Genomic DNA, 15792 nt, shown 5'->3' with positions numbered 1-15792 from the left:
GCCCCAATTTCCCAAAAATGAAAGATGTTTCATTCAGAGGAGAAGGGATGTATATTTATATATATTTGTGAAGTTTTGAGACATGGACAGTCCTTTATTCCTTTACATTGGAGTATGTTCAGTTTGGCAGTTTGAGGGTTAAATATTCGCACGTCCTCTTGTGCGTGTGAAATTCAAAATAAATCTCTGTGGGCAAAGTACAGATGCAGAGTGCAGGCAGATTACAGGGAAAGGAATGTCTCCTAACTTTCTGTAGAAATGGCCGAAAGATTGTTAACAGACTTTCTTTGCTGCCGTGTCTGCTCTGAGATTTTCAAAGAGCCCGTGTCTCTTCGCTGTAACCACAGCTTCTGTAGGACCTGTGTTCATCAGTTCTGGGAGAAGACAAAGAGCAGGAACTGCCCCATCTGTAAGAGGAGTTTGTCTATGGAGGAACCTGCAGTGAATGTAAGTCTGAAGGAGCTGGCAGACTCTTACACTGGTAGAAAGAAAGCTGGTCTAGCTGAAAGGAAGGAGATAATCTGCAGTAAACATACAGAGAGGCCCAGGTGGTTCTGTGTGGATGAGGGGACAGCTGTGTGTTCTCTCTGTGTGTCCTTCACACATCACTCTGGTCACAAAGTCATCCCTGTAGAAGAGGCCATGTCAGATCTAAAGGTGAGAACCTAAACTCTTATGTGATACTGTCATTGGAAAAAAAATCTAAATATATGTTACAAGGCATACTTGTAACATACATACATTTATTTATTTATTAACCATTTATTAATCTGTTTCTTTCTTTACATCCCAGGAAAAGATGAAAACAAACATCAAACCTATACAGGATCAGCTGGAAAAATGTGAAAAAATCAAAAGCCAGTATGAGGAAATGGTGCAACATACAAAGGTGAGTCTCATTATGTTTAATAGTGATATTAAATGTTAAAGATATTAAAGGATGAAAATGTAATTCCTAAGAATTGTCTGATGGAGATTATGTGTCTTTTATAGAAACAACTGGTAGCAACAGAGAGGCAGATAAAGGCAGAGTTTCAGAAGCTCCACCGGTTCCTGCAACGTGAGGAGGAGGCCAGACTAGCTGCACTGAGGGAGGAAGAGGAGCAGAAGGGGAAGACTATGAGTGAAAAGCTGAAGATCATTCAGGAGCAGATCTCCTCTCTCTCAGACAGAATCAGTGCAGTGGAACAGGAGCTGAAGGAAGAGGATATAGCATTCCTCAAGGTAATCCCACTGCAGGCTCTCTAACCCACATGTTTAATCCAGTTTCAGCAGTGTGGAGGGGTGCTGAAGGAGCTGGGGTTGCAACCAGGAGGTTGCAGGTTCAGTGCCCAACTTGAGGGACTGGACCCGAACTGCTTCAGTAAATACCCAGCAGTTTAAATTAAGAATGAAAAATATATGAGCAATGTTAGGCAGTCAGGAAAGCAAAGAGTTATACAGTGGTTGCATTGTTATATGACTTGAACTGATGAGAATCTCAAATGTAGAAGACGGCCGTAATACGACTACTACTATTAATAATAATAATAGATCAGGAGGATACCTACAAGCACCTAGAAATTGAATAAGGAGATGGCATTCAACACTCAGCCATGGATAAAATTAAAAAATTATTCCATAGAAGAGTCAGGATGGTACTAAGAAGTGAGCTCAATGCAGCTAACAAGTTTGAGGCCATTAATACAGTAGCTATACCAGTAGTGACATATAGCTTTAACATCATCAATTGGAGCCTTAATAACATCAAAAGGATTTACACCAAAACAAGAAAAATGCTGACCATGGAAAATATTCACCACCCGAAAGCAGATGTTTACAGACTCTATATAGCAAGGACATGGCTTAACCCAATTGCAGTTTACTTATAAAACTACAACCATTGGCTTGGACACGTATCTGTCAACTTGCAATGATGTTCTTCTCCAAATACTATAACAACATGATAGTAAGAAGAAGTTATATTCCATTAAAAAAGAAGCTGCCAAGTACAAAATTAAACTGGGAATCTCGGATACAATACCAACCATTAACGAGGCAGCTAACAGCTACACCTGAAGAGTCAGAAAGAAAGCAATACTACTCAGACAGCAACTACTACAAGATAACTGGTAGGAGAAAGCAATGCATGGGAAATACCCAAAAAGAATAAAAGAAACAGACGTGGGCAGGCAAAAGACTAATCATTGGATCAAAAGCTGTGGACTGAAAGCAGAAAGAGAGGGATCTGATCATTATTGCCTAAGACCAGAGCCTTGCCACCAGATCGAATAATTGAATAATCAAAGATAGAACAGACCCGTTCTGCAGGATCTGTAGTAAGGAAACCATCAACCCAATACTCTTATGAGATATGCCAATTCATACTGTCTGACAGGTAAGTGCAAACACACCAGACATAGTTATCAAAATGAACACTGAAGGAAAGTGTATATTGATCTATGTAGCTCTACTATCAGAACGAGACACATCTGTAAAGCTAACTGAGAAACTATCCAAGCACAAGGACTTTGAGATCGAAAGGATGTGGGGAATGTCCACAGAGATTATACCAGTGGTCGTAGGAGCTCTAGGACTTGTAAAACAAAAGCTTGGAAAAATTTACCAGGAGGATTCCAAGCAAGATCAACATCAAAGAAGTACAGAAGATAACCTTCCTAGGAACAGTGCACATTTTGTGGAGGGTGCTCTCCAGTACAGGAAAGATAATCTATCCTATAGCACCCAAGGACCATTGTTTGTACCCGGGTCTATTGATGTATTACAAGATGCAAGAAATAAAATAATAATAATAATAATGGGAAAATAACATAGAAAATACATAGAAAATAAAGAGGCCTTCTCCTGTTCTATTCTGATGGGCCCAGTTTCATATCATAGAAATTTATTCTCATATCTAACTCTTTAATCTTGTCTCTCTCTTCATTTACAGAACTACAAGCAGACTTCAGTGAGGTATGTAATTTTCAGTCTGTCAATCACTGGTGCATTGCATTGACTCCTCCCCCACAGCATGAGTGACTCCTGCTTGTCATTACAGAGCCCAGTGCACACTGCAGGATCCAGAGCTGCTTTCAGGGGCGCTGATAGATGTGGCCAAACACCTGGGCAATCTGAGGTTCAGAGTCTGGGAGAAGATGCTGGGGATGGTGCAGTACAGTGAGTACTGGGGTATCAGGAAAGTGTAAAAACCTGCATACACTGATTTATAATATTTTATACCACGATTTGGTTAAATACTAATTTCTGATTGGCTGGAGGGGTATGCATCATTTCCTAGTAAATGCACGGTAATAATGCACGGCTATGAAACAGTTCCAGTGAAAGTGGCCTTATCACTGTTCGAAATTAATGCACAAGCTCATTCAACTTTACTGAAGATTCCATTTACAACCAAACATAACGGCAACATTGTAATAACATTAGATAACGTTACAGTTAACAGCAACAACATAGCTAGAGCATCAACAAAGTGACATTGCCAATACACCATGGCATTTGCCACTTAAAATGGAGAATTTCTCAGAAATAACATTTAACGTTTTTGGCAAGAATGGAGACTTTGACACTTGGATGAAACCAACCTACTGGACAGTCCAAAAAAAGGAGGTGCACCTGTCAAAAGAAAAATTAGGGAACAAGTGGAAAAATACAACAAAAGGCATAAAACCATCAGTGAAGATGAAATTAATAAAATAGAGGAAGGGAAACACGAGGGCAACACAAAGAAATCAACAACATGGGCAACCGGGGTTTTAAGAGACTGGGTAGTCGAAAACAACGAGGAACATGATTTTAAATCATTAACTGCTGAGGGTTCTGCAGGACTCTGCAAGATTCTGTGATCCTTTTATGCAACAGGATGTCAACCGGACAAGACTACACAGTCTCAAGTTTTTTGGCCAAGAGAGGAAGGCTTAGATGATATTTTTCTGCGTTTAACATAATAGATGACAAGGAATTCAAATTCAGCAATGATGTGTTTAAGTCTGTAATAAAAAATACAGAAAAACTGGTAAAGATGCCAGATGCCAAATGCCCTTTATCTTCACCCATTATGGGCTCCACAAAATGTCTTGAATGACCGGGACGTCTAGGGAGCCAATGGGAGTTAACTTCCTTGGTAACATGATGGCCAGTATCAGCGAAGAGGCTTGTCTATCCCAACGGTATACCAACCACTGCCTAAAAAGCAATGCAGTCCACATCGTCTCAGAAGCCGGGACACAGATGAAGTGTAGTTTACGAAGCTACTGAGCACCTTCTGTCGAAGAGAGGAAACGCTGGAGCCGGGTACTGTCAGAAACAAATACTCACCCTTCGAGTTCCGGTCATGAAGCAACGGCGACCACCACAGCGAGATCAGAATTTCAAACGTCAAGTCTCTGGCGTACCTCGTTTGATCTACCGTTTTCAAAGTCAAATTTTACAATAAATGGAAAGGTTCAATTTAATTTAAATAAATGAGTACGATGTAGCTTATAGTCACTGTTACCACAGACGTACGTTTAAGATGATGGACACGAATGTAACGTTATCCACTTCACCAGCTAAGCGGACACTGTAGCTGGCTATATCAGAAATTTCTAGTTATTGGGCTAAGTTACTGTAGTTTCAGTAGCCGAAGCCTAGATGTGTAACGTATAGTATTTTTCTTAATGTAGGCTAATATAGTACATTTTAAAATAATTCAATTTTAAAGTTTGGATGTGTCAAGCTAGCTATATGGATGGACTGTATTCTGCGGATGTGCACATATTGTAATATATATTTTGTTCAAAATAATAAAATAGTAGCCTAAGTTAATATGAGTGCTGAATTATTTCTTTGGTAAGCATACGTGGTATAAGCGGAATAAACCACTCCTGGCGGTGCAGTTCTATGGAAATAAACCACTTCAGGGTGGTTAACGGGCCCTTGGCTTCGCCGCGGGGCCGCATCACACCACCCTGTCGTGGTTTATTTCCATAGAACTGCGCCGCCAGTCGTGGTTTATTTTATTCCTTACGTAAATGTGTTTAGATTAAGTCATAGACATATTCAAGCAAACTTAAAGCACACAATAGTCAGTCAATGTGTGAATATAAACATAGTCATTTATGAGTTCTGATTCTCCTCTTAAATTCAGAGCTCACTTTCAGTACAGTTGTAGGCTTTAGTCTGGTTTTGTATGTATACATTTCTTATCATCCTGTTCTATTTTACATATAGGAATACAGCACTCATCTTATGAGGCCAAAATGTTTCTTTTTAATAAACTCTTCCCAATGAAGAGTAATTTCTTTGATATATTAATATTTATTACATTTTATCAAACACTCCAAAGTTGTTTTTACTTGAAAAGAGGCTTGAACAGTGTTATGCTCACACTCACTGGTCTGGGAGTATTTTTAGCCTGGCCTGTTGTTCAATGGATACATTTCTCTTGTGCTGGAAGTCGCTCTGGATAAAAGCATCTGCCAAATGAATGTGATGTAATGTAATGAAATTGCCTAAATTTGTATTTTTAGCTGTTTTCCTTCATTGATCTTTCAGCTCCTGTGGCTCTAAACCCCAACACTGCAGCCCCCTGGCTCTGTCTGTCTGATGATCTGACCAGTGTGAGAAACACTGGAGTTAAACAGCAGCTTCCTGACAACCCAGAGAGGTTTGATTACTGTGTGATGGTATTGGGTTCTGAGGGGTTTATCTCAGGAAAACACAGCTGGGAGGTGAAGGTGGGGAACAAACCTGAGTGGTCTATAGGAGTGGCTGAAGGGTCCATCAACAGGAAGGGGAACATTTATTTACATCCTGATCTAGGATTCTGGACTGTAAATCTGCGATCTGGTAATAAGTACAGTGCAGGAACCAGACCATGGAAACGCCTCACACTGAAGAGGAAACCCCAGAGGATCAGAGTGCAGCTGGACTATGAAAAGGGGGAGGTGTCCTTCTACGACCCCAGTGACATGTCACACATCTACACTTTCAAAGACACATTTACTGAGAGTCTCTTCCCATATTTCAATCCTGGTGTAAATGTAGATGGCAGTAACCCTGGAGCCCTGCAGATCTGCCCATTGAAGGTGTAACGTGGGAGCAGGAGGAATCCAATTGCAGAGACCACACAGCAGCACAGATGGGCTGTGAAGAAACAAAGTAACGTTGACTGGAGACTGAAAGAGAAGAAGAGGGCAAACACAAAAAGCTTTGTGCACAGGAACATTGCAGTGCAGCTCAAGACTGAGCATAGAACCAGGGGACAAGCAGGGTTTATATACAACACAAAAACACATGACCGGTTATGAGGATTCCTGCTGGTTTTTGTGGGCAGCAGTCTCTGAAACCGTGACAGAGGGTGTCTTTAAAAGTCATGCCATAATGAGAAATATAGTAATTAAAGTCATGCTGTCATCTCTGGAGGAATCTTTTTTGTTTGATCAACATGGAGAGACTGTATTCATAGTTTATTTTGTGGTAGAGTCAATTCAGTAGTTTTTTGTTATTGGTCTTCCCCATTTAAATATGTGTATAAAATCCTTGTCAGCACTCCAGCCTGAGTTGCTTGTTTCATTCTCTCTGTCAGTGTGGGTGTGTCTTTTTTTTTTTTGTTGCGTGCATGTGCTTTAGTTTTGTTTCCCCCCACCTCCTGTCCCGCCTATCTGCCCTGCTGCCACACCCATCACCTGAAGCCCATCCTGCACACCTTTTCCCTGTTATCTCATCACCGGTCTGTGTATACATACCCGTCCATCTGCTCTGTTTCTCTGCCAGTTCACCACAGTGTAACAGTTTGTTTCGTTCCTGCCTGTTTGTCTTTTGCTTGCTCTGGTTTTTTTTTTTTTTTTTTTTTTTTACTTTCTGCCTGTTTTTTTTTTTATTTTGGAACTTGTATTTTGGATTTTCTGCCTGTGGATTCTCTGTTTTTGACTTGGACTGTTTATTACTACTGATTTTTGGATTTTCCTCAAATAAATTCTTGGTTTGTCATCCTGGTCTGCACCTGAGTCCTTCTACCTGAAAGCCTGACACTCCCTCCCCTCAGATATGTGCAACTTAAGTCTCAAGTATCAGTCACAAAAAGATTAGAATCTGACTGCACGATTGTTTACAAGGCACACTTTAGTAGGGGATTCATATCAGAGGCAATAAATTCTAGAAAAAGTAAGAAACAGACTAAACTACATGATTCCATCATTTATGGAATGATTAGCCAGGGAACGATGCAGGGAGCAATTTCAGCTGTGAGCCAGCAGGTGGCCTCGTTCTTCTGTAGACACCATGCAAGGAAACCCAGCTACAAATGAATTTAATCAAATCAGCCTTTTAGTATTTCTCTGGCAATCAAATCAACGTGCATCATTCCAAAAGGTCTTCCCAGTAAGTCAACGAGAGAAAAACACAATTTACTCTCCATAACCAGAGGACTGATCTTTAAAATCAATGTCATGTTGCTTCATTTCATTGTTAATGACAAAGGCAAGTGAAATTAGTTACCTGGACTTTTATCAATCTCTTGCCAACAGCTGGAGATTCTGCTTGAATAACTAATTTTGTGTTATGTAGTTTAAGAGAGGGTTTTTCCTCTACTTCCACCAGCTTTTTTTTCTCGTCTGTCCAAATTTTTATCTTTTCACAGAAAAACAATGTCAAACCAGAGATTTTACTGTATAATGTCATTGTCTAACAATCTTAAGGGTAACCAAGTGGCAATTCAGACTACTACTACCGTATTCAATGATCAAAAAAGGTACAATGACAGTTGTAATCACACACTAAACCAGTCTACAGTTATTTCATATTTCAACAGCTATCTGATTATAGATATTATAGATATTTTGGTATTGTTTGGGAGTGTAACATGACCATGCAGCACTGTATAAATGTTAATGTCCCAGTGATCCTCCTCATCTTGCCAAAATAAATTTTGCTTGTTTTTGGTTGTTTTACCCAAATCTTTCTCATTGTTTGTCTGTGTTTTGACTGGTGTTTTCCGTAGAAACGCTGGACAGATGTGCAGGAATAGGGTTGTGGTAGGTAGGGGTTTCGCACTGTTTCATCACACAAACTGTGAAGTAAATGCTCTTTTACTCTTCTGGGAGCCCTGTATGTGTGCAGACAGATTCTGGGGGAGACTCCAGCTGTCTGTCTCTCCCTGAATATCACTGTCTCTGCTTACCATTAAGGCACTGGAGAGAAGTACTACAGTCAGTTCCTGAGATTCATTTAGGAAAAAACAGAGTAACAAAATCAATGGATTTAAGTGTAGTACTTGACTCTGAGAGCATGGACCTCCCAGACCTGTCTGATGTGCTTAAGTCCTGCATATTCGTGCATGTTCTGTAAAGGAGAAACATCCACTGAGACAGTGGGAGACTCTTTGATATAATGTTTGCTTTGCTAGAGCTTCAATCAGCTGTATACATGAAATTACTGGGTCTTACTGGCATTTAGACTATCACAATAGACAGTACCGTGAAGAAATCAGGAATAAAAGTGCTGCGAGGAGTCACATAACAGGGATCTGGCTCCCTCTGGCTCCCTACAGCAGAACAGTCAGCTGATACACGTGGCACAGAGTCAACCATTGAGTCAGAAGGAATCCCTTTGATAAAATACTTGCATTGTTATTAGTTAAATATACAGCATAGATGGAATTGCTGTCCGACAACACCTTTAAAGGTATTTGAAAATGTCTGAAGCAGATTAGTTACGTGAAACGAAAAGTTTGCATAATTTTGTGACTTCTCCCACATTTTGGTTGACACTGCCTGCTCCACCTACCCTGATCACTCTACAGGAGTCGTGAGTTCCACCACATTCCAAGCCTCCAGAAAGGAATTATGGGATGTCTGGAGACAAAGGTGCTGGAGTCAGTGGGATTAGACTCAGAATCAATAGGAAACTGTGTTTGTGCAATTACACGTAAATGCATTGAGTGTGTCAGAGGCTCAGTGCAGCACAGGGAGCAGAATAAGGTGAGGAGTGATCAAGTAGAGGAGCGTGTAATGATGGAGAGTCCTGGCCTCCATGGAGGAGCTGGAGATACTCTGCATTCACTAAACACTCAATCAATCGATCCAATTTTGTTTGTTATAGTGCATTTTTACAATCAACATTGTCACATGTTCCAGGAGGAAAAAAAAGAAAAACAGAAAGCCTTGGCCATTTTGGGGTAAAAATGGAAATTTTACTCCATGACCCTGGAAAATGTAGTAAAAAGACTCCTGGGAAATAATGTAAAAGTAGCATTGGCTGGATTAGCATGACACATAAAGGCATCAGTACATCCCAACAGTTCCATTCTACAGCCAATGAGGTGGAGGGGGGGTTGAATATCGGCCTCAGGCAGGACATGAGTGGGAACCCTCCTTCTGAGAGTGGAGAACTTTAAACTCTGACTCACAATTAAATTAAAAGCAGAACTCACTCAATTCAGTGATCATCATAATGAAAGAGTTTGTACTGAAAAAGGGAAACCACGTTATTCAAGCGTAAAACAAATGTTGATTCGATTGCATATGTAATGCATGTTTAGAAATTATTTAGTGGTACTCTGGCACCATCTATTGACCAACATTGCAACTGTCACATTCAGAAGAGACATGCCTAGATACAGTATATTGTATATTAAACCGCTTTTCTGGTGTCTGGTTTACTGCAAATTTTCAGAAATATGTTTGAAGAATTCCAAGTGCCCCAAGAGCTGTGAGTAAGGAAAAACCTCACATGAGCTACATTCCTTTTTAAATGTTGTACTTTGATCAAAAGGTTTGCCCAGTTCCAGAAGCAAAGGGGGTGTGTTTATTCACAGAAGTGAAAGTAAAAAAGTTGTAGAGTGTGATTCCACAGTTGTGACCGCGTCTGTAAAATGGCGGATAAATCTTTATATCCTGAAGAGGAGCTCTGCTGTTCTGTGTGCTGTGAAATCTTCAAGGACCCTGTAGTCCTGAAATGCAGCCACAACTTCTGTAGAGTCTGTCTGCAGCAGTGCTGGGAAGAGAAGAGATCTCGGGAGTGTCCTATCTGCAGGAGGAAAGCCTCTATGGAGGAGCCTCCTCTGAATCTGGTTTTAAAAAACATTGTGGAGTCTTACTTAAAGCAGAAGACTAAAGCTCGCTGCAGTCTTCATGGAGAGAAACTTTTATTCTTCTGTGAGGAGGACCAGGAAGCGGTCTGTGTCGTGTGTCAGACTTCAAAAAATCACAGAACCCACCAGTTCTGTCCAGTGGAAGAGGCTGTGCTGGACTTGAAGGTAAACTGTTTCAAATATCAGTTCTCTAATATGCGACATAGTGTATAATCTAATGTTTGTGAAATTAAATTGTGTGGAGAGAGCAAACCCTGATAGAAACTTAAGTTTTGGGTTGAATTAAGAACAGTCACACTACCAGGAAATACAACAATCCAGTACAACCTGTATTATATTTCATCATACAGTCATGCTAATCAGGTGATTCCTAATGTAAATGAAATACGAATAGTATGAGACACAAAAGAAGTGTATGAACAAAATGTTATTTGGGACATGGTTCTACTGCCTACCTACCAGTAGGTAGTCATGTGATGGTGCAACACCTTTATACACAAACAGTAATGCAGTTGCTGTACCGTTTGCTGCTGTTGAGGAAACTGAGGAGGATCTCTCCTTCTGCAAAACTGCATCACTGCCTGTCCCATTTTACACATAATTCAACACAGTTACCAAAACAGACCTGCCACTCAAAGTGTTGATGTCAGTAAGAGGCCAAAAAACAACTAACACAAAGAGGTACTATTCCAAATAGAGGGTACCCACTGTCTCCTCTACTGTTTTCAGTTATTTGGTCCTTTGATTAGTCATTTCATCATTTCAAAGAGAATATGGTCTTTACCGTGTGTTATGTCAATAAAAATAGCTGTTTTTATGGAGTGATTCCATAGGTGCTTACTAGTTAATATCATTGCAGGAGAAACTTAAGACTGCACTGAATCCTATTAAGGAAAAGCTGGAGAAATTCACTAAAGTGAAACAAGAATGTGAAAAAACAGCAAAACACATCAAGGTGAGTATCTGAATTAGTTATACAATTTAACAACTCAGACATGAATAAGCAGTATTTATGGTTAAAAATGTGTTTTTGAATTGCAGACTCAGGCCCAGAACACAGAGAGGCAGATAAAGGCAGAGTTTGAGAAGCTCCACCAGTTCCTGCGAGATGAAGAGGAGGCCAGACTAGCTGCACTGAGGGAGGAAGAGGAGCAGAAGGGGAAGACTATGAGTGAAAAGCTGAAGATCATTCAGGAGCAGATCTCCTCTCTCTCAGACAGAATCAGTGCAGTGGAACAGGAGCTGAAGGAAGAGGATATAGCATTCCTCAAGGTAATCCCACTGCAGCCTCTCTAACCCACATGTTTAATCCAGTTTCAGCAGTGTGGAGGGGTGCTGAAGGAGCTGGGGTTGTAACAGCTTGAGGGACTGCACCTGAACAGGTTCAGTAAATACCCAGCAGTGTGAGCTATGAGTAAATATATGAGCAATGTAAGGCAGCTAGGACAAGTTTCTGCAAACAAATTAATTACCCATAAATATCAGTCTGCAGTATTTCTATAATCTTAATGTGCAGTCACTCTTTCTGCTCCCACAGTGACCATCAGCCTCATGTGCGGATCACTGATCAGGGATCAGTGTATCTGAGAGCAACAAGTAGGGAGCAGGTTGGAATGCAATAGCCTGCTAATATAATAATCATTAATAGACAAAGAAGAAAATTGATTTCTCATACAGTTTTCATGCAGAGCTTCCAAAGTACTTTTCAAATTAAGTAAAATTACATTGAAAATAAGGAGGAAGTGATCAGCACATTTACAGGAAAAATAAAAGCACTAATCAAACAGTGGACAATACTAGATAAGTAGATATAATAAAAATTATTACAGAGAATGGAAATCAACTCTAAATAAATAGGTTTTTGAAAGAGATTTAAGCATTGACACAGCCTGTGCAGATCTAACATCTTCTGGTAAAGCATCCCATAGTGTTGGGGCTGCACAGAGAACACTTGGTCACCCTTTGGCTTAATGCCGGTCATAGGAACTCTAATAAACCCTTCATATATAGACCTGAGAGCCCATTGTGGTACAGAGAGAATCAGGAGCTCAGAGATGTAGTCAGGGTCTACTCCATGCAATGCCTTATAATAATTTAAGTAAATATTCAAATAAATTCTTATTAATTATAAAAGCAACCTGTAGCCTGTGCAAGGATGGAAATGAGTTGGTTCCTCCTGTCAGATTTAGTTAAAATTCCTGCATTAGAATTTTTTTACCAGCTGCAGCATGGCTGGGCCTGGCATATTTACATGATTTACAGAGTTAGGATCTGGCCTCATGCTGAGATGAACAAGATCAAATTCAACATGATACCAAGACTGAAAACAGGTCTCACTTCTGATAATGGATCCAGCAGCAGCATCAGTCATGTTTCCTAAGCACTCTGCTGTGAGCCCTTTCAAAGATTGATTGATTGATTGATTGATTGAAATGCAAATTATGGAATCTCTTTTTAAATATTTCTGATTTAAAGATTTGCCCTTTCCCTTTGCAAGCCATACAGCATGGCTAAACAAGTTTATTTGTTTTTTTTATGCCCTCTGCTGTTCAGAACCAAAGAGAGTGAATGTTGGATATATTCTGCGGATATTAGGAGCATAATCAGAAGGAACAGATTGTAGCTGAAATTGGAAACCTGCTGCATCAGCTCCACGATGTGTATTATCACGTTTTTGTATCACGATATGTTGTTTCACAATATTTCATCACAAGCCTAGAAAGGACTGAATCACCTCCATGATATGTATTATTGTACCTCACTTGTAAGTCGCTTTGGATAAAAGCATCTGCCAAATGAATAAATGTAAATGTAATGCGAATGTATTATCATGTTTATGTATCATGATATATTGTTTCACAATATTTCATCATCAGCCTAGAAAGGACCATCCAACATGAACAGATGAATGTGCTGTAGGAATCGCTACATGAATTGAAATTTTTATGATTGTATGGAAGTGCTCAGGTGCATTGTGTTGCAATGATAAGACTGTAGAATAGATGCTGTCTGGCTGATTGTGCTGTTAGATACTGAATCAGAGCTCTGTGTCTGACCCCATGGTGTAAGGCTGTTCTGTTCTGATGGGTTCAGTTTCAGATCACAGCATTTTATTTTTATGTCTAACTCTAATCACTTTAATCACTTCTGTCTCTTCATTTACAGAACTACAAGCAGACCTCAGTGAGGTATGTAATTTTCAGTCTGTCAATCTCTGGTGCATTGCATTGACTCCTTCCCCACAGCATGAGTGACTCCTGCTTGTCATTACAGAGCCCAGTGCACACTGCAGGATCCAGAGCTGCTTTCAGGGGCGCTGATAGATGTGGCCAAACACCTGGGCAATCTGAAGTTCAGAGTCTGGGAGAAGTTGCTGGGGATGCTGCAGTACAGTGAGTATCTGGGGGAGGCAGTACAAAGACCTGTGGTCATTGATTTGTACATAATTTTGTAAATGTTTGTATATGAACTCCTGCATATATGCAACTCAAAATAAAGTACATAAGAATTGATAATGAGTGTACGTAAACATGCTAATTTATAACGTTTGACTCTCATGTAAAATTCAGTATAGTGCAGCCTTTAATGTCTTTGAATTTATTATTATTATTATTGTTGTTGTATTCTATTTTACATCTGCCAATGTGATAAGATGAGGCGAATATTATTGCACTTATGTAAATTATTCTCTATACAGTAAGGTCTTTGATAGAAGTTTTTAAAACATATGAAATATATTACTGATTCTTTTAAATGGAAGTACTTTTTCTAAATTTGTATTTTTCACTTTTTTCCCCTCATTGATGCTTCAGCTACTGTGACTCTGGACCCAAACACTGCACATCCCAAACTCTCTATGTCTGAAGATCTGACCAGTGTGAGAAACACTGGAGTTAAACAGCAGCTTCCTGACAACCCAGAGAGGTTTGATTACTGTGCGAGTGTGTTGGGCTCTGAGGGGTTTACCTCAGGAAAACACAGCTGGGAGGTGGAGGTGGGCAACAAACCTGAGTGGGACGTAGGAGTGGCTAAAGGGTCCATCAACAGGAAGGGGAAGATCACATGCAGCCCAGAGGATGGATTCTGGGTTATAGTGCTGAGGAATGGGGATGAGTATATAGCATCAGGAGGTACACGCCTCACACTGAAGAGGAAACCCCAGAGGATCAGAGTGCAGCTGGACTATGACAGGGGGGAGGTGTCCTTCTATGACCCCAGCGACATGTCACACATCTACACTTTCAAAGACACATTTACTGAGAGACTCTTCCCATATTTCTCTCCCTATGTAAATAAAGATGGCAGTAACCCTGGAGTCCTGCAGATCTACCCAGTGAAGGCGTCCGTAACAGTGATGTCATCCCATTGAATAATTGAAAAAGTGACATTATCTTCTCTTCTTCTCTGTGTGTGTGGAGGGGTGTTGTGTGGATGTGGGTGTGTGTGTGGGGGGGGGTGTTGTGTGGGGGTGTATGTGTGTGGGGGGAGTGTGTGTGTATGGGGGAGGGCGTGTGCGTGTGTACTCTGTGTGTGTGTGAGTGCACTTCGCACCCAAGCAAGAAACTGTAAAAGTCTGTGCTATAATCAGGCTGAGATGAAATTTTCCATTTGTGACATGTTGATAACATTACCAGTACTTTTCACAAAGGTATTTGTAACGCTATACTTTGCAAAAAGTTAGAAATAAAGTTTAAAGTTAGTGAGTGAGACTGTAAATGAATGTTTAAAATGGCAGAAGAGGAGCTCTGTTGTCCTGTGTGCTGTGAGACCTTCAAGGACCCTGTCCTCCTGAAATGCAGCCACAGCTTATGTAGAATCTGTCTGCAGCAGTGCTGGGAAGAGAAGAGCTCTTGGGAGTTTCCCATCTACAGGAGGAAGTCCCTCTATGAAACCTAGACCTCACATTGATGAGTCCTCCTTGTTATGTCCGATATATCCAACCATATCTGGTTCTTTTAAGGATATTTGCAATGAAACTTGACAGTGGTAGAATTAGTTGGTTTATTTTAACTCTGTTCCAACACAATCTGCTCAACTCACTGTAGCAGGAAAAAGAAGGCGTGACCCAACACCTTCACACTTATATACTTTTACATCTAGCCAATCACAATCAAACCATGACGTTATAACATCTCAGCAAGTATCTCAACTTGCATCAATGTAAATACTCATGTTTTTTTTTCATGTATCAACCCTTACATGCATTTCTTGGTGTCAGACACCACACTAAATAATGCAGGAGACTCAAAGTGAAGCTCACTGCAATCTTCAAGGAGAGGAACTTCTGCTCTTCTGGGAAGATGACCAGAAGGCTGTTGTGTGTCAGACTTACTGGCCAGAGGCAGGATTAAAAAGGTCCATTTGCACTCCACTTTAAAATCTCTTCAACCTCTAAACAAGGGAAACAGCTTTCATTTAAATTCTCTTCACACACTATAGCTTGTAATGTTAAAGTTTCAAATGGCATATGAGGGCATTTATTTACTTCACCTCTAAAAAGGGAGGGAGGGAGGGAGGAATGCTCAACACCCCCCCCCCCCCCCCCCAATCCTACACCCTTCCCACTCAACGCACCCCCATTCTTGCTGTTCTGTTGATCCACTATACTATAACCTAAAACGCTGGCCTAAAACATTGCTTGTACCTCAGAGGACTTTAAATCGCTCCTGTTTTGGTCATTCGTTGTCGCTGTAACAAGCAACTTTGTGGCCGAAGAGCCT

General features: G+C 40.5%; 2 protein-coding genes across 2 annotated transcripts; both read left to right on the top strand.

Moving 5' to 3' along the window:
* The first annotated feature begins 258 nt into the window (after positions 1-258).
* On the top strand, positions 259-6159 carry LOC118779890 (zinc-binding protein A33-like). The gene is made up of 6 exons (XM_036532215.1): positions 259-657; positions 794-889; positions 994-1224; positions 2933-2955; positions 3041-3159; positions 5536-6159. Exons 1-6 carry the CDS (start codon positions 259-261, stop codon positions 6072-6074), a joined length of 1407 nt encoding a protein of 468 aa, XP_036388108.1. The 3' UTR covers positions 6075-6159.
* A 3694-nt stretch (positions 6160-9853) lies between these two features.
* LOC118789079 (zinc-binding protein A33-like) lies at positions 9854-14441 on the top strand. The gene is made up of 6 exons (XM_036545426.1): positions 9854-10237; positions 10932-11027; positions 11114-11344; positions 13238-13260; positions 13346-13464; positions 13885-14441. Exons 1-6 carry the CDS (start codon positions 9854-9856, stop codon positions 14439-14441), a joined length of 1410 nt encoding a protein of 469 aa, XP_036401319.1.
* Positions 14442-15792: the final 1351 nt, after the last annotated feature.

This window comes from Megalops cyprinoides, chromosome 1, assembly GCF_013368585.1.
Source record: "Megalops cyprinoides isolate fMegCyp1 chromosome 1, fMegCyp1.pri, whole genome shotgun sequence".
NCBI classification, from domain to species: Eukaryota; Metazoa; Chordata; class Actinopteri; order Elopiformes; family Megalopidae; genus Megalops; species Megalops cyprinoides.
This window is presented reverse-complemented; position numbering and strand designations above follow the sequence as displayed.

Coding starts and splice junctions, on each gene's coding strand:
- LOC118789079 (XM_036545426.1), top strand. CDS start 9,854: ATGGCGGATAAATCTTTATATCCTGAAGAGGAGCTCTGCTGTTCTGTG. Junction 10,238..10,931: donor AGGCTGTGCTGGACTTGAAG/GTAAACTGTTTC, acceptor ATATCATTGCAG/GAGAAACTTAAGACTGCACT. Junction 11,345..13,237: donor AGGATATAGCATTCCTCAAG/GTAATCCCACTG, acceptor CTTCATTTACAG/AACTACAAGCAGACCTCAGT.
- LOC118779890 (XM_036532215.1), top strand. CDS start 259: ATGGCCGAAAGATTGTTAACAGACTTTCTTTGCTGCCGTGTCTGCTCT. Junction 2,956..3,040: donor TACAAGCAGACTTCAGTGAG/GTATGTAATTTT, acceptor TTGTCATTACAG/AGCCCAGTGCACACTGCAGG. Junction 3,160..5,535: donor GCTGGGGATGGTGCAGTACA/GTGAGTACTGGG, acceptor TTGATCTTTCAG/CTCCTGTGGCTCTAAACCCC.